Source organism: Aythya marila (assembly GCF_965140915.1).
Source record: "Aythya marila genome assembly, chromosome: 27".
Classification (NCBI taxonomy): domain Eukaryota; kingdom Metazoa; phylum Chordata; class Aves; order Anseriformes; family Anatidae; genus Aythya; species Aythya marila.
The window spans coordinates 3,214,957-3,236,132 of NC_139068.1; the positions used below are offsets into that span (position 1 = coordinate 3,214,957).

At 67.8% G+C, this 21,176-nt stretch overlaps 1 protein-coding gene across 1 annotated transcript; it reads right to left on the bottom strand.

The window, feature by feature from the left end:
- Positions 1 to 705: 705 nt before the first annotated feature.
- SEMA6B (semaphorin 6B) lies at positions 706 to 20,949 on the bottom strand. The gene is made up of 17 exons (XM_082779794.1): positions 20,920 to 20,949; positions 8,125 to 8,271; positions 7,749 to 7,878; positions 7,428 to 7,488; positions 7,266 to 7,328; positions 6,789 to 6,890; positions 6,284 to 6,374; positions 6,087 to 6,206; positions 5,897 to 5,985; positions 5,572 to 5,789; positions 5,325 to 5,456; positions 4,966 to 5,115; positions 4,047 to 4,241; positions 3,057 to 3,197; positions 2,783 to 2,860; positions 2,522 to 2,580; positions 706 to 2,432 (listed from the first exon to the last, which is right to left on the bottom strand). The coding sequence occupies exons 2-17, from the start codon at positions 8,234 to 8,236 to the stop codon at positions 1,438 to 1,440; spliced, it is 2,736 nt and encodes a 911-aa protein (XP_082635920.1). The 5' UTR covers positions 8,237 to 8,271; positions 20,920 to 20,949; the 3' UTR covers positions 706 to 1,437.
- Between the last annotated feature and the right edge of the window lie 227 nt (positions 20,950 to 21,176).

The following is a 21,176-nucleotide window of genomic DNA, read 5'->3' on the forward strand; positions in this document are numbered from 1 at the left end:
ACAGCATGGGGGGGGGCACGGCATTGACCTCCTGCACACCACAGGGGGCTGGGGGCACGGTGGGTGCCCCCCCACGGGCTGTGGGTGTCCACAAGAGGGTGCGAGTGCGCGGAGATGGGGGTGGGTGCGCACGCTGGGAGGGGAGGCTTGGCACAACGGGACACACGCTCCCCCTGCCCCAAATCCCCCTCCAGCCCCTTGTCCCCCCCAGCTGGCCCCGTGCCCCCCAGGAGACCCACCCGTGGGACGTGGCCGTCCCCATTTCCATGCTGCCAGGATGTGGCCGGGCACTGGCAGCAGCCGCACGCCCCGGTGCAGGCAAATCCCCCGGGATGTGGGGGGAGCACCCAGCACCATGACCTGCTTTGCCTCTCCCCGTGCCACATCCCGGAGCCCCCCCCCCCGGAGCAGAGAAGCAGCGTCCGAGGTGGCGGCAGCGGGGAGGGAATTCTCCTCTTGTAAACAGAAATTTATTGCGGGGCTCCGGGGTTATACAGAGACGTTTCCGCTGTCGCATGCATGGCCGGCCCGGGGCGGCGGGGTGCCCGCGGTGCCCTGGCACCCTATTTACAGCGTGGGGCAGTGCTGCGGGCCGGCCCCCCCCCCCCCCACAAGGGGCACGCAGCACCCGCAGCCCCCCTGTGCGCAGCCCCCTGGGGAGCACCAGGCTGACCCGCCTCGGTACCGGGGGGGTCCTGACCCCTTTTTGCCCCCCACTCCCCTTCTCCCTCCTGCCTGCAGCTGGGGCAGGGCCGGCACCGAAAGGGCACCCTTTGCCAGCAGAGAGTGGGGTCAGTGGGACCCCCACGCGCCCCGGTGAGAGCAGGGCCCCCCCCCACCCCAGGCTCCAGCCCCCAGCCCCCAGCAGTGCTTTTGAGGAGGGGAGAGCTGGGGGCTTGGAGCTGGGAGGGGGCTGCTCGGTGCTGTCCTGTCCAGGTGTCCCCAGGGTGCTGGCAGCACCCACAAGCCCCCTGAGTGCCCAGGCAGGGCTGATTCAGGACTCTGAATTCAGGACTCTGATTCAGGGCTGATTCAGGCTCTGGGGAGGTGCGGGGGTACAGCCTCGCTCTGCCTCAGTTTCGCCCGTGTCCGTGTGTCCATCCTGCTGCCTCCCAGGGATCCCCCCCCAGGGCGCAGCGGTCCCTGGGTCCAGCCTGCGGAGGGGACGGGACAGACGGACACCCGGAGCACAGGGCACTGCCCCGTGCCAGCCGGGGACAGTGGGGACAGGTGGGGGGACGGCCCCAAACCCTGCCCGGGCGCACCCGTCCCCCATGCAGCATCTCAGCCCTCCCCGTGCCCGCCGCTCCTGCCCTGGGGTCACCTCGTCCCCGTCCCCAGGGAACCCGGGGGGGGGACCGCGGCGCGGCGTGGAGGTGGAGAGCGTCCACAAGAGCGTGGGCAGCGCCCGTGGGTGCCGGGACGGGCAGCGGGGCCCTATTTGCCCGAGGGAGTCCGCTCCACGCCGTAGCGCAGGAGGTGGTGCAGGTCCGTGAGCGCCCGTGGGGGGCCCGCACCGTGCGCCCGCGGTGCCGTGCCGTGCCGCCCGTAGCCCCCCGCCGGCGCTTCGCCGCTGTTAAATGTGTGGTTCCTCTTGAGGTGGGCGCCGGGGCGGCCCGTGCCGTTGTTGGCGTTGAAGTTCAGCTGCTCGGGGTGCCAGGGCGGCCCCTCGGCAAAGTCCCCCCCATCCCCACCCGGCGCCGAAACCACGCGCCGGCGGTCGGGGCTGGGGCGCGGCGTGCCGGCGAAGTCGCCGTAGGAGCTGCGGGGCGGGCGGCGGGCGCCGGTGGCGGGGTGCTGCCGGGCACGGGGACCCTCGGGGGGGTCCCGGCCCCAGTGCCCGTCGCCCGAGGAGTCGCTGAGTTCGGCCTCCAGCTCCTGGTCCACCAGGATGGCGTGGCAGGAGAGGGGCATGCCGCGGGCCGAGCGGCCGGGGCCGGCGTGGAGACGTCCAGCAGCGGCGGCGGCGGCGGCAGTGGCGGCGGTGCCGGGGTCCCGCAGCGCGGCGTTGATGATGTTGTGGCTCTGCTCCCAGGTGCAGTTTTGGAGGGTGCCGGGGCAGCGCTTCTGCTGCAGCGGGGTCTGCTCCGGCGTGGGCAGGACGCCCGAGTCCAGGTCGTGTTGGCTCGCCTTGCCCAGCTCCTTGGGCCAGCCGTTGGGCATGAGCGGGGCCAGCAGGGCTCCGGGTTGCCCCGCGCGCGCTCGCCGCTCGCCCAGCCGGCTGACGCTCACCACCGACTCGCTGTGTGCCAGGATGGTCTCCTTGTCCTTGCGCCGCGCCAGCTCCTTGCGGTCCCGGTGCCCGATGAACCAGCAGACGCTGAAGCCTGAGATGACGGCGCCGATGACGAAGGCGGCCACGGAGGAGATCACCAGCAGGTTCACCGACACCAGCCCGTCCGGCTCGTCCACGAAGCTCTCGGTCACCAGCCCTTGGTGACGGCAAGGGGGGGGGCGTCAGGGGACGGCTGCGGTGTCCCCCCCCCGGTGTCCCCGAGCCCCCTCCCTGCCCCACGCTCACCCTCGCACTCGCCCAGGTGCGATGTGCTGCCACCGGCAATGTCCTGCTCGAAAGCTGTCCTGTGAGGGGGGGGACATAAATTTTTTTGGGGGGGGGGGTTAGTGCCTAACAGCCTGGCTGGCAGCTTGCTTCAGCCAGTGCTGAGTTTGCTGGGGTTAGGTTCAGGGAGCAGGTGGAGCTGATGCAGCTCAAGCTTTGCAGGCTCTGGGGAGCCCCTGGGACCCCCCCATTCCCCTCGTGTCCCCCCCCCCCCTCCATTACCTGGGGCTGGGCTCCAGGAAGATGCAGGAACCCTCAGGCGTCCAGCCACAGTACGGATCCCGGCTCCCAAGACAGTTCCTGGCAGGGCACAGCGGGGTCAGGAACACCCCCGGCACAGGGGGGGTGACACCCCGGCCCCCTCCAGTAACCCTGCCCCAGCACCGTGCCTCAGTTTCCCCCAGCGGTGCTCCCGTTCCCAGCCCGACCCTGGCACGGGACAGATCCACGGGGCGTCAGAGCCCCCCCCCTCCTCGCACGGAGCCCCCTCACTCACTTCATGCAGCCCGAGTGCTGCTGGCAGCGGGCCACGGGCACCCTGGCCACGCACGGGGGGAAGGCCAGCAGCAGGGACCCGGCCGCCTTGTCCAGCTCCAGGCCCAGCAGCCGCCGCTCGTCCTCCGTGTCCCGGCCACACCTGGGCATGGGGCAGAGCTCAGCTGGTGGGGCAGAGACCAGCTCCCCACCGGGGGCTGGTCCGGAGGAGGGAGCTCACCCGTGGGCCCCCGTCTCGTCCACAAACCCAGCCCTCTGCCTCCCCCACTCATCCAGCCCTTGTATCCTTCTGTTCCTTTCATCCATCCATCCATCCATCCGTCCATCCATCCATCCATCCATCCATCTGTCCATCCATCCATCCATCCATCCTTAACCACCTCATTCCTGCTCCCATTTCACCTTGCAGCCACCAGTCAATCCCTCCACGACCACCTCATCCATCCAAGCACCCCGTCAGCCCTCCCACCCACCCATCCATCCGACCACCCTCTGTCCACCTTACCCACCCACCCACCCACCCTTCCATCCATCCATCTGTCCACCCACCCACCCACCCACCCATCATTCTCACCCATCCACTCACCCATTCATTCAACCACCCGTCCATCTGTCCATCCACCCACCCTTCCATCAATCCATCCATCCGTCTGTCTGTCCATCCATTTGTCCATCCACCCACCCTTCCATTCGTCCACCCACCCTTCCATCCACTCATCCATTCACTCATCCACCCACCCACCCTTCCATCCATCCGTCTGTCCATCCATCCATCCATCCATCCATCCACCCACCCACCCATCCACCCTTCCATCTGTCTGTCTGTCCGTCCGTCCATCCATCCATCCGCCCACCCTTTCATCCACCCACTTACCCACCCATCCATCCATCCATCCATCCATCCATCCATCCATCCATCCATCCGTCCGTCCGTCCGTCCGTCTGTCCCTCCCTCCACCCGTCCGTCCGTCCGTCCGCCCACCCCCCGTACCTCCCCGGCTGGTAGGTCTCAAACTCCTCCAGGAAGACGCTCTGGCTGCCGGGGGGCGCGGGCGCGGGGCTGCGGGTGGCGTTAGGGTGGATGAGGAACTTGAGGACGGTGCCCGTGCTGGAGCCCAGGAACACCACGGTGTGGTTGCCCCACGGCCCCGCCGCGGTGTCCACCACGATCCTGCGGAGCTGGTACCTGCGGTGTGAGCCGAGCGAGGCGCTGGGGAGCCCGCGGGAGGGGAAACTGAGGCAGGGTGGGAGCTGGGACCCCCGGGGGGGGGGATGGACAGATTGCAGCCAGCCCCCAGCGGGAGCCACCGGGGAGCGCGGGGGGCAGTGGAGATCCCAAATGGAACCGGTCCAGATCCCAGCCAGACCTGGCCCGGATCCTGCGCAGGAACCAGGCAGACCCAGAGCAGATCCCATCCAGATCCTGGCTCAGATCCCGGCCAAACCCACTCAGGATCCAGCCTGGATCCCCCCTCCCCCAATCCCAGGGGGTCTCCAGCCCAAATCCCACCTGGGATCCCCACCGTGACCCCTCACGGGACCCTAGCCGGTCCCCAGCCCCACTGCCTGCCCCCAGCCCCATGCACACCCTGCCTGCCCTGCCAGCGAGCCCGCGAGCACCGCGTGATTAATTCCCCGTCAAGCAGCAATTAAGGTAGATTTAATTAGGATGAGACGATCTCAACTGCAAAGTTTATGAGATTTATCAGGTCTCCTGGTGCTCGCCCGCCGCTGGCACGCGCCCCTGCGCCTCTCCGCGCGTGCGCGAGGGCAGCGCCGGCAGCTCCCGTGCACCAGCGTGAGCCGTGCACGTGGACACGGCTGTGAGCACCCCACACGTGCACGGACACCCCCGGGGGACCCCCCCCTCTTGAGCCTCCCCGGGCCCGATCCTGCCGCCGGGAGCTCACCGGCTCATGGTGCGGACGATCCAGGGCACGTTGCCCAGGGACGGCACCGCCTCGTCCATCAGCGGGTGCGTCTTGACGAAGGTGAGGATCTCGTCGGGGAAGGTGCTGGAGGAGTTGTAGCGCATCCCCGGGGCCGCACAGCACCCGGGCCTGCCGCCACGGCACGCCGGGGCTCAGCGCCGTCACTGCACGGCTGGCACCTGCCCCCATCCCCGTCCCCGTCCCCGTCCCCATCCCCATCCCCATCCCCGTCCCCGCCAGCACCAGCCCTCAGCACCACTCCCGTCCCCATCCCTGTCCCCAGCCCCGTCCCCGCGTCCCTTTCCCGTCCCCATCCCTGCGCTCACTCACTCACTCACCGCGGCTTCGGCACCATGTCCTCGGGCACCGGCGTCCAGATGGACTCGGGGGATTTCTGCTCCCGGAATCGTCCCTCGAAGACGGCGGCCACCTGGGTCATGTCGAAGGCGCAGACGGCCGAGCCGGGGATGCTGCAGAGACACGGGCACGGGGTGAACACCCCGAGCCATCCCCTCGTCCCTGTGGGTGGGCACTCGGAGGGGTCCCAGCCCAGCTCGGGGGGGCTCAGCAGGGCTCGGGGCTGACCTGTTGGTGGGCGTAGAGAAGACGGCGAGCACCACGGGGCGCCCGTCCAGCTCCAGGATGTCGGTCACGGCCTGGATGACGTTGAAGTAGAAGTGCGAGTCGCCCGGCACGGAGCAGTTGAGCCGGGCCTTGAGGAAGGACGTCCACTGCTTCTCCAGCACCCGCTGCGACCCCCCCATGTCGTTCTTGCACACCCGAGCCACTCGGGACACCACCACCTGCCAGGGACGCCCGTCACCGCCTGGCACCCGGCCCCGGGGACGGTCCCCTTGGCCCCGTTCCCGCCCCAGCTGCCCCCCGGGGTCACCGCGGGGACCTCTCCCACCTTCTCCAGGTAGTTGTACTCCATGGCAATCTCGCGGAAGAAGAAGTAGACGTGGCTCCTCCACTCCACGGCGTGCACGAAGTAGGGCTCTGCGGGGACAGCAGGGTCAGGGCTGCTCCGGGACGGGACCAGAGGGGACGGGGACGGGTGCCGCGCCGAGCCGCGGGGCGCCGTGCGCCCCAAAAACCACCTTTGAACCACTTGGAGTCGTGCTTGACGGTGCGCAGGGTCGGGCTGTCCCCCAGGCTGCGGTAGATGACGGCATCGATGGCCAGGAAATCCGTCACCGTGGCCGTGAAGAGCATCCCCCCTGGTGGGACAGAGGCGTGAGCGGGACGCGGGGGTGGGCGCAGGGAGGGGGACGGCACGCGGGGAGGGGGGACCGACCGGTGAACAGGGCCACGTTGGCGTGCTTGGGGTCGTAGGGGCACCGTGCCATGCCGCTGATGTTGTCCCCGACGGGCTCCAGCGTGTCCATCTGCAGCGGGAGAGACGGGGACGTGAGGGGGGTCACCATGGGGCCGTGAGTGGGGCCGTGAACAGAGCCATGGGGCCGTGAGCAGGGCCACCGGGGCCGTAAAAGGGCCACCAAAGGGCCACCAAAGGGCCATGAGTAGGGCCATGAGTAGGGCCACCACGGGGCCGTGCAGGACAGCGGGGTCTGGCGGGCAGTGTCCCCACCCTGGGGAGCAGGACACCCCCACGAGAACTGGACGTGGCCCCCCAAGGACTCCCACGTCGTGCTCACAACCTCGGGCACGTCCACGTGTGCCCTCCCTGCCGTATGGCCCTGGGGGACCCCAGGTGGCTCCGGGTGACCCCGGGTGGCCCCAGGTGACCCCGGGTGGCCCAGAATGACCCCAGGTGACGCCGGGGGGGGGGACACACTCACGCTGTAGTTGGCGCAGACGGGGTTGAAGGCGTTGGTGCCGCACACGAAGAGCAGGCTCTCGTTCCGCACCAGCAGCACCTTGATGAAGTTTCGGCACTCTGCCTGCACCGAGAGGGGGCCCTCAGCCTCTGCGCCCCCCCTCCCCGGCACCAGCCCCGGGGGGCTCCCCCCCCCCAAAACCCCCCCCCAGCTCCCTCGGTGAGGGTTCGGGCCCCGCGTGGCGTTTACGGGACCTGGCGATTGGATTTGTGGCAGAGCTGAGCCTGCTCCGAGCAGCGGGCCAGAAATAATTAATTACAAACCCAATTATCCAAGCCTCCAATAAATCACCTCGGACACAAAGGGTGGCAGGGAGCCGGGAGGTGACACCGTGGTGGGGGGGGGACGGGACATGCCGGGAGCTGTGCCCCCACGGCACGGGGTGCGGGAGGGTGCAGGGGGGTGGGGGGCGCATGGGGCAGGGACCCCCCCCCGTACCTCGTGTTTCCCCTTCATCTTGCAGATGCTGATGTCGTGCTGGTTCGACTGCCACGTCAGCTTCTGTGGGAAGGGGGGGGGAGAAAATACAGTGGGGGGGGTCAGGGTGAAGCCCCCCTCCTTGCTGGTGTCCCCCCCCCCCCAATTCCCCAAAGTGCTTACCCGGTGGTAGCGCAGCTCGCTGCCCGTGCCGGGCTCCAGGCTCACGCGGTAAACGTTGTCCCTGGGGGGGGGGACACGGGGGTGTCACCACCCTAGGGGGCTCGGGGACACCCCCGGGGGCTGCAGGCTCTGGGGACAGCACAGTGCCCCCCCCCAAAGCCGTGCCATTGGGGTGCCCAACCCGCAGGGCACGAGGCCGGGGCTGATTTTGGGTGCCGGGGGCAGGTAGCGGGGTCCCTCCTGAGCAAAGGGGGGGCTGCAGGGAGGTGCCAGGTGCCCCCCCAAGGGAAGGTTTGTGCCCCCCCCCGTCCCGTTCCCCACCTGTCCCCGATGAAGAGGGTCCTGTTGACCTTGAGGATGCGCTGGATGTTGAGGCGCTCGGGGCCGGCGCCCTCGGGGCCGACCAGGCGGCTCCCCCCGTGGCCCACGAACACGGCGTAGTGCTTCACATCTGGGGGGGGGGGGTCACAGAGAGGCGGGGGGGGGGACACAGACACACAACACAGGACATCACGCTGCCACCCCATCCCCAAAACCAACCAACCACGCTCCCCAACCCACAGGAGCACCCCAAAACCGTCACCCCATCCCCGACCCCTCTCCGCGCCGTGTCCCCGTCCCCCCCCCCGATGCGCAACGCCCTGAGCCCCCTCCCCACATCCCTGCCAGGGGGGGGGCGACCCCAGCAGGCACTCACAGTCCTCGGGGGCCACGGTGATGGGGCCGGGCTCCTCGGGGAAGGTGCCACGCGCCGTCCTCTCGGCTGCCAGCAGCAGCAGCAGGACCAGGGGGGCGCGGGGGGGCCGCATGGTCTCCCCCCGGCGCGGGAGGGCACCCGCAGCACCTGCGGGTAGGGGACAGGTTATTGGGGAGGGGGCAGCACCCGGTGTCCCCCCCTCTCCGGGCTGAGCCCCACGGATCCCCCCCCCATCGCGGCACCCGCACCCCAAAGCCATCGGAGCCGGCACCTTCATGGGGTGCCCCTGGTGTCGGGGATTTTTTTTTTTTTTTTTGGGGGGGGGGTCTTGGCTCGAGGTGGGGGTCCTGGGGCTGGTCCGGTGCCAGCCGTGGGGCTGGGGGACAGCGTGTGGGATTGGCGAGGGGGAAGCGAGTTCCTTCCCCGGCTTGAAGAATGTCAAAAATGCTGGGAAAAGCGGCCCCCACGCCCCCGCTCCCTCCCCGAGGCGCTCCCAGCGCCTGCGCAGCTCCGCACTGGGGCTACTGGGCCCAAACTGGGCCCAAACTGGGCTGCGGGCGTCCTGCGGGGTGGGAGCGGGGAAATTCGGGCACCGCGCGGCCACGAACCACATGGGGGGGGGGAATAATCCTGTGCACGGCCAGGCTGGGAGCATGGGGACATGGGGACAGGGGGATGGGGACAGGGACATGGGGACAGGGATATGAGGGTGGGGGGGCTTGGGGATGGGGATATGGGGGTGGGGGGACACGGGGTCCGTGGGGACATTGGGATGGGGACATGGGGATGGGGAAATATGGGGATGGGGGGACAGGGGGACATGGGGACAGGGGGACATGGGGATATGGGGACAGGGGGGGCACAGGGAGCACAGCCACCCCACAAACAGGGACATGGGGGGTGGTTTCCCTATCCCAGCCCTACAGCCACCGTCCCAAACCCGGTCAGGAGGCTTGGGGGGGGGATCAATGGGAACGCAGGAGCCAGCCCCCACAGCCCCCCCCCCCACACAAAGCCACCGCTGTCCCCGTCCCCTTTGGGGCTCCCAGCCCCGTCCCTGTTGGCACCGCGTGGGGCAGAGGCGCCCAGGGCCAGGCTGGGTAATTAACAGCCAGGCAGCGATTTAATTAATTAGCAATCCAGGCTGAGCGGCTTCAATCGAACCGTCGCCCTCCTCTCGCTGCGGGGGGGGGGTGACATTGTATGGGGCCACCCGCCTCGACCCTGTCCCCTCTGTGGTGCCGTCCCCATCCCTGTCCCCTCAGCAGCCCCACAGCCCCCCCTGGGCACCCCCGACCCCGACCCCGCTGTGCCCCAGCCCCCGGGCAGGACCCGACCCCGGTGGCACAGCCTTGGGGACGAGCAGGTCCTGACCCCACAGCGTCACAGCCTTGGGGACACCAGACCCCGTCCCCGTGGTGTCACAGCCCCGCTCACCCCCCGATGGCTTTTTGGGGACGGGGGGGACAACCAAAGCCCCCCACGTCCCTGCTAGGGCCTGATCCTGCCCCCACCAGGGGACCCGTCCCCTTGGGAACCAGCCCGGAATTAATTAATTATCATTATTTTTATTATTTTGCGCCCAGGCTATTTTTTTTTTAAACAGCCATTAATGATTTAATTGCGGTAATTAAAGCCTCGCTGCCGTCTCCCCAGGTTCCTCATTTACCTGCAGCCTGGGACCTCTCCTCCAACCTCGTTACCCTAACGAGCTGCCCCACTTTGAGGTCCTCCGGCCTCGTTACCCTAACGAGCCGACCTCGGGTCCCCAGGGAGGTGACGTGGGGGTCCGAGGGGTGGGGGGCCTGGGAAATCCCGGACCAATTCCAGCCAAATCTCATGGAAATCTCCAAATCGAAGCGAATCCCATAACGGGGCAGAAATCTCCAAATCGAGGTAATTCCCGCACCGGTTCCAGCCACATCTCACGGAAATCTCCAATTAAACCCAAATCTCCCAAACGGGGCAGAGATCCCCAAACCGAAGCGTCCCCACGAGGTCCTGCAGGTGGCCGGAGGAAAAGGGGAGCCCTAAAAGGGGGGCACTAAAAGGGAGCCCAAAAAGGGGGGCACTAGAAGGGAGCCCTAAAAGGGGAGCTCAGAAAGGGGGGCCCTAAAAGGGAGCCCTAAAAGGGGGGCCCTAAAAGGGGAACCCTAAAAGGGGAGCCCTAAAAGGGAGCCTGAAAAGGGGGGCCCTGAAAGAGGACCCCAAAAAGGGGAGCCCTAAAAGGGGGGCCCTAAAAGGGGGGCCCTAAAGGGGGACCCTAAAAGAGGAGCCCTAAAAGGGGAGCCTTAAAAGGGGGGCCCTGAAAGAGGACCCCAAAAAGGGGAGCCCTAAAAGGGGGGCCAAGTCCCCTCGGAACAAGGGAAGGGCTCAGCCCCATAGCAGCCACCCGAGAATCCCCTCCTGCTCTGCCCGCAGCCCACCCAAGCCCTGTCCCGGTGGGATTTGGGGTGCGGGACCCCCCCGGGGTCACCCCGGGGTGCTGTAACCCCAGCCGGGGGCTCCGGTGTCACCGCCCCCCCCCCCACCCCGGCTCGGCGCTGCCGGGGAAACCTGAGCCTCGGGCGGCATAAACGGATAAATGGCCCCGATTGTGTGCGGGAAGAAAAGGCTGGGGGGGGGGGATAAAAAAATAAAAAGGGGGGGGGGCGGCAGCGAACAGGGCCCCCCTGTTTGGGGACGGCCACCGTGGGGAAACTGAGGCAGGGAGCGGCAAGGGGGGGTCCCAGCGGGGTCGGGGTCTGCGTGTTTGGGATAAGCGGGGGGGGGCCATGCCCACGCTGGTATTTTATTTTATTTTATTTTATTTTATTTTATTTTATTTTATTTTATTTTATTTTATTTTATTTTATTTTATTTTATTTTATTTTATTTTATTTTATTTTATTTTATTTTATTTTATCTTTTTTTTTTGGGGGGGGGGGTGACAGGCAGGCACACGGCCACCCCCCCGGGCACCTCCCCTGCTCCGTGCCTCAGTTTCCCCATCAGACACCGCCCGTCTGCACCCCCAGCTTTGGGATTTTGGGGGGGGGGGGGCACACCGCCACTCACCCCATCTCTCCCCCCTCGCCCTGCACCCCCCCCCCACAACACAGCACGAGGCGCAGCCCTGCACTTTTATGCCCCCCCTCCCCAAATTACAGCCCCGATCCTCTGCAACCCTTCGTTGCCTTTTTTTTTGGGGGGGGGACACTTTGTGCCTCCCCCTTCCCTCCTGAGGATGGGACCCCCCCTCCCCGCATCACTTGGGCCCAAATCCCACTCCTGCCCCCCCCGCCCCCCCCCCAGTGCCCACCTGAGCTCCTCCGCTGCCGGCCACTTGCAGTGGGTGCGTGGGGGGGGTGCTGGGTCCGTGTCCCCCCCCCGGCAGCCCCCAGACTCCGGTGTCCCCTCGGCACAGCCCGCGAGCCGCTCAGCTCTCGCGTGCGCGCGTGGCCCCCCCCACACCTCTCCGGCTCCTCCGGGACCCCCGGGTTGGGGGGGGGGGGTGGGGAGCGAGCCCCTGTGCCCCCCCCCCGTGTCCACCCCCCCCCGGCCACACCAGGTGCCAAGGTAGGGCTGATGTCACCGTAACCGGAGCCGCCCCCCCCGGCAGCTGTCACCGCGCCTGGGACCGCTTCGAGGTGGGGGGCGGCCACCCCCGGACCCCCCCCCCACCTCGCCACGGTGCCACCGTGACTCGGGACGCGGAGAGGACCCGAGGGGGGGGGCGCAAAGGGGGTCCCCGCAATGGGGTCACCCCCCCGGGGGTCTCCCCAGCAGCGCGGTGCTGGTGCCAAGGCTGCGCGCCCCCCCCCTCCAGGTTCCTTTACCCCCCCCGCGGAGTTTATTTCATCTCGGCCGATTTCCACCGGTCCCGTGGAGCTGAGATTTTTTTTTTTTTCCCTTTTTTTTTAATATTTTTTCAAATATAAAACCATAAAAAAAAAAAAAAGCAGCGGGAAGGTGCGGAGAGCCCTTGGGTTTCAGCCCCCAAAACGCAACTTTCCGCGGAAAAACGGAGGCGGCGGCCCCCACCCCGCAGCCGGGGATTAATGGGTTCGTTAGGAGACGTTATCCCAAAAAATAAAAAACCCCATAGCGGGGGGGGCTCCGAGGCGTTACCCAAATCTCTCCCTTTTCATAGGGATTTGCGCGGTGTTTAGGGTAACGCCAAGCAGCGCAAAGCGCCCGAGAGCGGCGGTAATTAGGTATGCTAATGAGGCCCCGATAATAAGAAAGGCTGAAAAACCCCAAAAGCTGGCCCGGGTCCCCCCCCCCCCCCCCGCAGCCCACCCAGAAGCGGCCACGCGCCCCCACCCCGTCCCCACGGCGCGTTTTTGGGGACCCCCGCGCTATGGGGTTGGGGCAGCGCCGTGCGGGGTTTTGGGGTCCCCGCAAATTGAAGGTTTTGGGGTCACCCCCCCCCCAAAAAAAAAAAAAAAAAGAAAAAAAAAAGAAAAAAAGGGGGCTCGGGAAGCCCCCAGCCCAGCTGCTGCTGCCACGCAGCCCGGGGTGTGGGGTGGGGGGGACACAAGGGCCCCCCCCCCCCCCCCCCCCCAGGTTTCCGTTCCGATGGCAGGGCCAGGAAGCAGCTGTCCCCGCGGCGGGGACGGAGCAAATGTCACCCCCGCCACCTGGCACCGTCCCCAGCCCCCCCATGTGTGTGTGTCCCCCCCCCTCAAGCAACGCCCCCCGGGGTGTGTGTGGGGGGGGGACACCGCAGACACCTCCAAGGGGATGCCAAGAGGATGCGCCCCCCCCTTGCCCTGCGTCCCCCCGCCATCCATGGGGTGCCCCGTGCTGGTGACAGGGACACCAGGCTGTGTTTTTTTTTTTTTTTTGGGGGGGGGGGACACTGTTGCAGCCCCCCCCCCTTTTACCTTGGCGCTTCCACGGCGCCGCCGGCTCAGATGTCGCCGGCGGGGGCCCCCCCCCGGCCCCGTGCTCCGGTTACCGGCTCCGCTTACAGCTGCCGTTTATAGCCCCCGGACCCCCCCCGCAGCACCCCTCGCTGCCCCCCCCCCCCCACCATGAATCCCCCCCCCCTTTGGGCCCAGGCGTTGAGCTCCGGGGGTGGCAGGGACCCCCTGGTCCCCTGGGGGGCTTTGTCCCCATCGCCCCCCCCAGGAGCGTCCCTGTTCCAATTCCTCCCCCCCCCCCATTCTCAGCACCCAGCTTGGGTGCACCGGGGGGGGGGGACACGAGGGTGCCACCCATATGGGTGGCTTTAATTTGCATATTTAATCCACCTCATCTGCATATTAAGGACGGTTTCCTATCGAGGAGGGGAAAATAACCCCGGGGTGGGCACCCCAGGGTGCTGGGGCTGTGTCCCCCCCCCCCCCCCCGTGCCACCCGTCCCCAGGGCACCTCGCCTCCCCGCGCCCCTCTGGGCACAGCCACTGCCCCCCTTGTCCCCAAAACCACTGTCCCCTTTGTCCCCAAAGCCACACAGCCCCCTGCTCGTCCCCTGTTGTAGGGGCACCCTACAATAACAAACGTGTGTTTAAACCCAGCCCCAAGCGGGCACCCTACAATAACAAAACGCAGCTCCAAGGGGGCACCCTACAATAACAAATGTGTTAAACCCAGCCCCAAGCGGGCACCCTACAACAACAAAACCCAGCTCCAGGCGGGCACCCTACAATAACAACCCCCCCCACCCCAAACTCTGCTCCAGGTGGGGACCCCCCGACAACAAACCGGCACCCTACAATAACAACCCCGTGTCTAAACCCAGCTCCAAGGGGGCACCCTACAACAACCACCCCGTGCAGACCCGGCATTAAAAGCCCCCCCCACGACACGAGGTCGGTGCAAAACAACATTTAGGAGCACCCCAACCAAACAAAGCAGCCGAGGTCACCCCGGTTTTGGGGAAAAAACTTCCCAATCGCGATCTCGGCTCCCAGGAACCCGGCGCGGAGAGCCAGGCAGGCAGGAGGAGGCCCCCGTCAGCCTCCTCGATTTTTTAAGCCCTAATAAAAGTTTCTTTGGTGGTGGTGTTTTGATTTCCTCTTTAGCCTCCCCCGCGTCTCCTCCAGGCCGGGACGCGCTCGGCTGCCTCGCTCTCGTTGGGAAAATGTTCCCTTTAATTGCTCCGAGGCCAGGCACCAGCGCCTCGATTCGAAATTTCTACGCTTCAGGAAACTTATTTGGAGTTCAAGCAGATGAAAATCGCCGCCGTGCTCCGCGAAGGCCGGCGGAGAGGAGCCAGGGGTGCGGGCAGGTGCAGGGGCCCACGCGTGTCCCCGGGGTGACAGCAGCCCCCCGAGCCCCCACTTTGTGCCCCCCCCTCCCTGCTCCGAGCCAGGCACCTTGTGGGTGCGCTGCGGGCTGAGCTCTGCCGGGGGAGCAGCTCCCAGATTTTGGGAAGGGGCTGCCCCGGTGCCCTGTTCACCCCCTGCCCCATGGCACAGCACGGCACGGCTCTGTCTGGGGGCCACTCAGGGCCCCCCCAGAGCCACGACCCCCCCGGAGCCACGACCCCCCTGCTTTGGGGCATGCTGGAGCCGGGCAGCGCGGGCACCGGAGAGGGGCCATGGGATGGTGGCGGGGAACAAAGGGCCATTGTTTGCAGTCGCGCCCCCCCCATGCCTCTGCCCCCACGCCCGCTGCCTCGCCGGAAGGTCAGGTGTTGCCTCGCTGCCCCCGAAAATGCTCCGTGCTCTGCCACTGTCCCCAAATTGTCCCCGTGGCACAGGCCGGCGCTCGGCTCCCTCCTGGCTGTGGCACCTGGGACCGAGCTGGGACCCCCAAGGGTCCTCGCCCTGAGCTGAGGTGGCCTTGGGGACACCTCCAATGGTGCCACCGCCACCCGGTGCCACCATCCCTGTGCCCACCCTCAGCGGTGCCATCATCACCCTCACGTCTTTAGGCAGGGGGGGCTGCAGGAGCCGGAGGGCCACGCTCAGCCCCCCGTGCCAACCCCTTATGTCCCCCCCCAGTGCCACCACCAGCACCGCAAACCCCTCTCCCGGCCAGGAAGGTGACAAAAGGTCCCCGAGCCACCACCACGGGACACGGGGACCCCCGGGTGTCCCCCCCCCCAGGGCCAAGCAGACGCGCACGGCGAGGCAGATGTGTTGCTAAGGGCCCAGGAGCGGCAGCAAGGAGGGAAAAAAAAAAAAAAAAAAAAAGAAAAAAAAAAAAAGATTATTGATTCCTGCTTCCGGGGGAGGAACCGTTCAAAGGCAGAGGGAGCCTTTGAGGAGGATTTCAAAGGGCCGGGGAGGGAGCGGGTGCAGGCGGCTCGGTGGCACCGGGGTCCGTGGGCACCGGGTGCCTGCCGTGTGTGCGCCGGTGCCAGCATGTGTGCCGGATACCACATGTGCACACGCGTGTGCCAGATACAGGTGCACACGCGTGTGCCAGCTGCCACGGGTGCACACGCGTGTGCAGGCGTCGTTGCAGGCACATGGGTGCACACAGGTGGCACAGGTTGGCACCGGGCTGCGTGCGGGTGCTGCTGCACGTGCACGACGCCGGCACGGGCACGCTGCTGTCAGCTTGGGCACGCTCCTGCTGCCGTGTGAGCGTGCAAGGCACGGGGCTCGTGCGCTGCGTGCACAGGAGTGCACCCAGGTGGGTGTGCACGGGTGTGCCGGTGCCCGTCGTGCACGTGGGGGTGCACGTAGGGCTGGCACGAGCATGTGTGGTGCTGCCACAGCTGCACGTGCCGGCACGCAGGGCTGGCACGAGGGCTGCCACGCACGTGTGTGCACGAGCATGTGCAAGCCACGGGGGCCGTGCACGAGGCGAGGGCCGCAGGAGGGGCAGGAGCTGCTCCCCACGAGCACGCGGGTACCGGCAGGGTGCAGGGTGCAGGGCAGCACCCATAGGAGCCATCCCCGGCCACCGCGCACCCGGCCCCGGGCTGGGGATCTGGGGGCTCGCTGGGGCTGGGGGGGGGTCCCCGGGGGTGGGCGCGGTGCGGGGGCTATTCGCAGCGCTGACCTCACGCCGTGCAAGCTAACTCCCGGAAAGGTGAAATGAAGGAGAGGGCGCAGCAGGTGCCGGGGCAGCTGCCGGGGTTATTTGCAGCTCCGCGCTCGCTACCTGCTGCCGACGCCGCGCCGAGCCGGGCAGGATCCGGCCCCTCGCGGCGCAGGCGGGGACGGTTCCTGGCTCCCGGCCTCCCAAATCACCTTCGGAACGCTTCCGAATTCGCTGGCACTTTATCTCGACGTCCCCCCGGCGGGCGGTGATGAATTGGGCCGCTTATAACCCAGTTGTGTTCCAGTGCCGAAACCCGGGCGGGATCCGACCTCGCCGAGGGGACGTGGGTGCCGCTGCCTCTGCCCATCCCCTCCTTCCCCTCCTCCTTCGCTTGGTTTGGGCCCCGCAGGCCGGGCGGGATGGTGACGGCCACCTCCCCAACCCAGTCCTGGCTGCGCCACCCCTGCTCCGTGCCTCAGTTTCCCCACTTGATACCCAACCACCCCGCTGGCGTTCACAGCTCTGGGTCACCCCGACGGGGACACCTCACGGCGTGGGCTGGCGTCCCCCCCTCCCCGGCACCCACTCGGCCTTGAACCCAGCGCCGGGGGACCGACAGGAGCACCCTGCACCGAGCGCGGCCGCGGCGCTGCGGGGTTTGATGGGATTATCCCCGTGGGCAGGATTACACGGGGGAGAGCCGGGGATTAGCCACGGCGCATCAGCGCGCTGCCTCCACCACCACGGCCGGCCTCGCTGCCAGCCAGCCGAAGGCCTCCGCGCCGCACTGGGAGGAACTGGGAGGAACTGGGACTGAGCCGGGGCGGCCAGGCCCTCGGCCATGCCACTGGGGTCCCCCGGGAGCTCCTCTGGGGACCGGTGGCTTCGTCAGCCACCGCCGCCTGCTGTGTAATTAACCGGCTGCCGCTTGCGGGAACCGCACAAAGAGATGAGAGGGATCTTTCTTTTTTTTTTTTTTTTTTTTCCTCCTTTTTTTTTTTTTTTTTTAATTTGACAAAATTGTAATTAAATAGGGAGTAAAAATCCTGTTAGCACAACCCGGCCCCGCTGGGAGGCTCCTGCGCTCCAGACGAGCCTTCTCCTTCTCCCTCTCCCTCCTGCCTTCGCTGAGGGAACCGGCACCTCGCTCCGAGCCGTGGCCACGCTCCACAACCGGGGGTGGGGGACGGCAAGGACGAGCAGGAGGACCCCAAAAACCACCCTCCCTCCGTGCCGGGGCTGCCCGGGGGGGGTGTCGGCACCATCCCTGTGCCACCAGGCCGCGAGGGGCTGGCGGAAAGCCGGAGCCCCCTCGGCATCGCCACGCTCCGCGGGAAAACCTCACCAAAAACCTCACCAAAAACCTCACCAAAAACCTCACCAAAAGGGACCCCGAGAGCGGCCCCCACGTGAGAGATGTGCCCCCCCCCCCAGCCCCACCGGCCCTGGCTGCTCCCCACCGTGCTGGCGTGCGCAGCTCAGCCCACCGAAAAATTAAATCGCCGTCCAGACCGGCAGGTTTAATTAAAAATCCTCGGGCTTGGCTAAGGACACGAGGCGAGCCCGGTGCTGCAGCGCGGAGCTGCGGCGAGCCCCGGGACGCGGCGAGCACACGGCGGGCGGGCGAGGGTCTCGAGGCTGGGGAGGGAAAGGGGGTGGCAGAGGACCCCCCCCCCCGGCACCCGTACGGCACGGCCGGTGCTACCGGTGCTACCGGTGCGGAGGATCTCAGGACACACTGGTTTAACTGGGAGCCGAGCCATCACGTGGCTCCTGCTGCTGCTGCTGCCGCGGAGCGAGGGCCGAGGGGGCGTGCGAGGGGGACGGTGACACCCAGGCGTGCGCGGTGACACCCGGGCGTGCGAGGGGGACGGTGGCACCCGGGCGTGCGTGGCACCACCCCCCCCCCGTGACTTCCAGCCAAGGGGGGGCTCCTGGAAGGGCTGAGAAGCCCCCAAAACCCACCCAGACTCTGGAGGGCACCGGGTGTCCCCCCGGCCCTATAACGGGGAACCGCGCAACCACACGCGTGTGCTCACACCGCCCCCCCCCGTAACGCCCCCCCCCGCGTGCACCCCCGCGCACGGCACCGCAGCCCGGCTTTGGGGTGAGATTCGGAGCTTTCGGGGCTGGGATTGGGGCGAGTTCCCTTTGTTTATGGGATCGGCAACGCCAAACCCCAACGGCTTCGCAGGCAGGTCCTCGCGCTCCGGGAAGGGGCCGCGCTGCCCCCCCCCCCCCCCCCCGGAGCAGCCCCCTGCCCTAAAGGGATGTTCTGGACCCCCCCCAATCCGCCGTGCCCCCCCCGTGTCCCAAACACAGCCACGTGCCCCGGTGACAGCGGTGACCCAGTTCCCGTGTCACCCCGGGGACACCGCAAAAAGGGGCTCCTGGTGGCACGGGGGGGGGGCCATGGCTAACCACAGCCCTACAGCAGGGGCTCAGCGCCCCCCCCCCCCCCAGGATCTGGCCCCGGGTACCTGGCAGCACGACCCCAAGGCTGGGCGGGGGGGGGGGGGCACAAACACCGGGGGGGGGGGGCTCGGTTTGCACCCGGGGCCGGATCCTGCGCAGAGCCGGGAGCTACCCTCTAGTGCCACCAGTTCAGGCCCCAAATTTTGGCTAAAATCGGCGGGGGGGGGGGGCACGGGATGGCCTCAGAGCACCCCCCCCCTTTCCCCAATGCCCCCCCCCAGCAGGATCCGGCCCTCCAGCAGCCCAAAGGGGCCAAGCTGGACCCAAACGGGGCCGGGGCGAAGGCGCTGGGGCCGGGTGGGCTGCGATTAAATTTGGGGGGGGGGCACAAATTAAGGGGGGGGGGGGCACATCGGTGCTACCTCTGTCCCCACGTCCCCAAGCTGCCACGAGGCAGGTGGCGGGGGGGGGACGTCCCATGGGGCAGGTCCCCGGGCACAGCGAGGCCGTGCAGCACCCGGATCCATGGGGGGGGTCCTTTTTGCGCCCCCCCCCCATAACTACCTGCCCCCCCCCCCCGGTGGGTGAGGGGAAACTGAGGCAGGCCGGGGCCGGCGGCGCTCACCCAAGGTCACCCCGAGGTGCTGGCACGGGGGGGGGGCTGCCCCCAGCACCCTGAGCAGGGCCAGGCCCCCGCTGTGCCCCCCCCCAGCCCCATAAGGGGGGCACCCAAGGGTGCTGGTGGGGCCCCCCCCCCCGCCCCAACTGAGCCTGGGGGGGGGGGGAGTGAAGGAGGCCGCTTTGGGGGGGGGGCAGGGGGATGCTGGGGGTCACCCCAGGGTGACGGAGCAGGATTGGGACCTTGCTGCCCCCCCCCCCCAAATTATTTTGGGGTTACGCAGCCCCCCCCCAACATCAGCACTGTGGGGGGGTCACCCCAAAGGGCCCCCCCCAGACCCACTGACACCCCCTGCATGGGGGTCCCCGGCCGTGCCCTGCAGCCCCCCCCCCCCCACTCACACAGGGGGTGCCCCAATTTTGCAGGGTGCCCCCCCCCCCAAAAAAAAAAACCCTGCCCACACCACGGGAATAGGGAGGAAAAGTTACGGCCCCGTCGAGACACAGCCAGGCAGCCCCCCCTTGCTCCCCCCCCCCCATTTTGGGGGGGGCTCCACCACCTCCAGCCCCATGGGGCTCATTGGGGGGGGGTCCCTTCTGCTGCCCCCCCCCACTCCGAGCCCTCGCTGCCCCCTTCCACCCTTCGCAGGCTGCACTGGCCATGCCCCCCCCCCCCTCCCCCATTGCAGCCCCAACCCAGCCAAAGCTGCATTTTTGGGGAGGGGGGGGGGCACACACACCAGCACCCCCCCCCCCCAATTTCATTCCTGCCCCCCCCCCACAACACCACAACCCCTGGCTGCTTCCCAAAGAGGCGGCGGGGGCAAAACGGAGCCCGATGAAGCAGAGAGCCCCCCCCCCAAAAAAAAATAATCTCTCTTTTCTCCAGGGTGGGGGCTGCCCCCCCCCCCCCCAGGCTCAGCACCTCTCTGTATCCCGGGGGGGGGTCAGGATGCGGGACCGGGGCTGGGGGGGGGGGGAGCAGGGTGCAGGATGGGTGCGGTATTGGGGTGCTGGGGGGGGGGGCTCCAGGGTGCTGGGGGGGGGCACTGGGTTGGGGGGGGGTCCCGGGGGGGCAGGGAGGGGGCGGTAGGAGGAGATGGGGGGGGGGCGGGATGGGGATGCTGGGGGGGAGCCGAGGAGCTGGGGGGGGGGGGGATTTGAGGTGCTGGGGGGGGGATGTTGGAGTGAGGGGGGGGGCTGCGGGATGGAGGTGCCAAAGATTAAGGTGGGGGGGGGGCAAAAAAAGGAGGGGGGGGCACCGCGATGCGGGAGGGAACGGGCAGGGAGGGGCAGGAGGGGAGCGGGTTTGGAGAGGAGGGGGGGGGGGGGGGGGGACACACACACAAGGGGGGGGAGCGGGGGCCGGGGGAGGGCCGGGGTGCGGGCAGGGGGCGCGGGGGGGGCCGGGGGGGTCCCTGCAGCCCGTGACCCTTCAAGGTTCCGCCTGCTCCGCCCGGGGAGCCGCTAACAAAAGCCGCTTCCCAATGCAGCAGCAGCAGCAGCAGCCGTGGGGGGGGGGGGGGTGGAAGAAGGAAGCAGGGCCGCCGGGGGGGGGGGGCATTTTCCTTTTTTTTTCTTAATTTCCCCCCCTTTTGTAATTTTTCCCCCCCCCCTCTCCACCACCCCGGGGAGAGCCGCAGCCTCCCCAGCCCCCTACGGATGGAAAAGGGGAGGAGGGGGGGGGGCGAAACTTCACCCCCCATTCATTATTTTTTATGGGGGGGGGGGGCACGGATAAAAACCGGCAGAGAACGGCTGAGATTTGGGGAAGGGGGGGGGGGGGGGAACCGCATCACGGAGAAGGGGAGGGGGGGGCACCGGCCGCGATCTTACCTTGAACCCCCCGGGGGCCGGAGATTTGGGGAGGGGGGGGGGGGTGCGCTCCGATGGGATGTGTGTGTGTGTGTGCGGGGGGGTGTCAGGGCTTTTTTTTTATTATTATTAATTTTTTTTTTAAGGGGGGGGGGGCACCGCGCACCTGCGCCCGCCGCCGGCTCGGCTCGGCTCGGCCCCGCTCCGTGCGCGCCGCCGCGGCGGGAGGCACCGGGCGGGGCTGACAGCGGAGAGAGAAAGGGGGGGGGGGGGGAAAA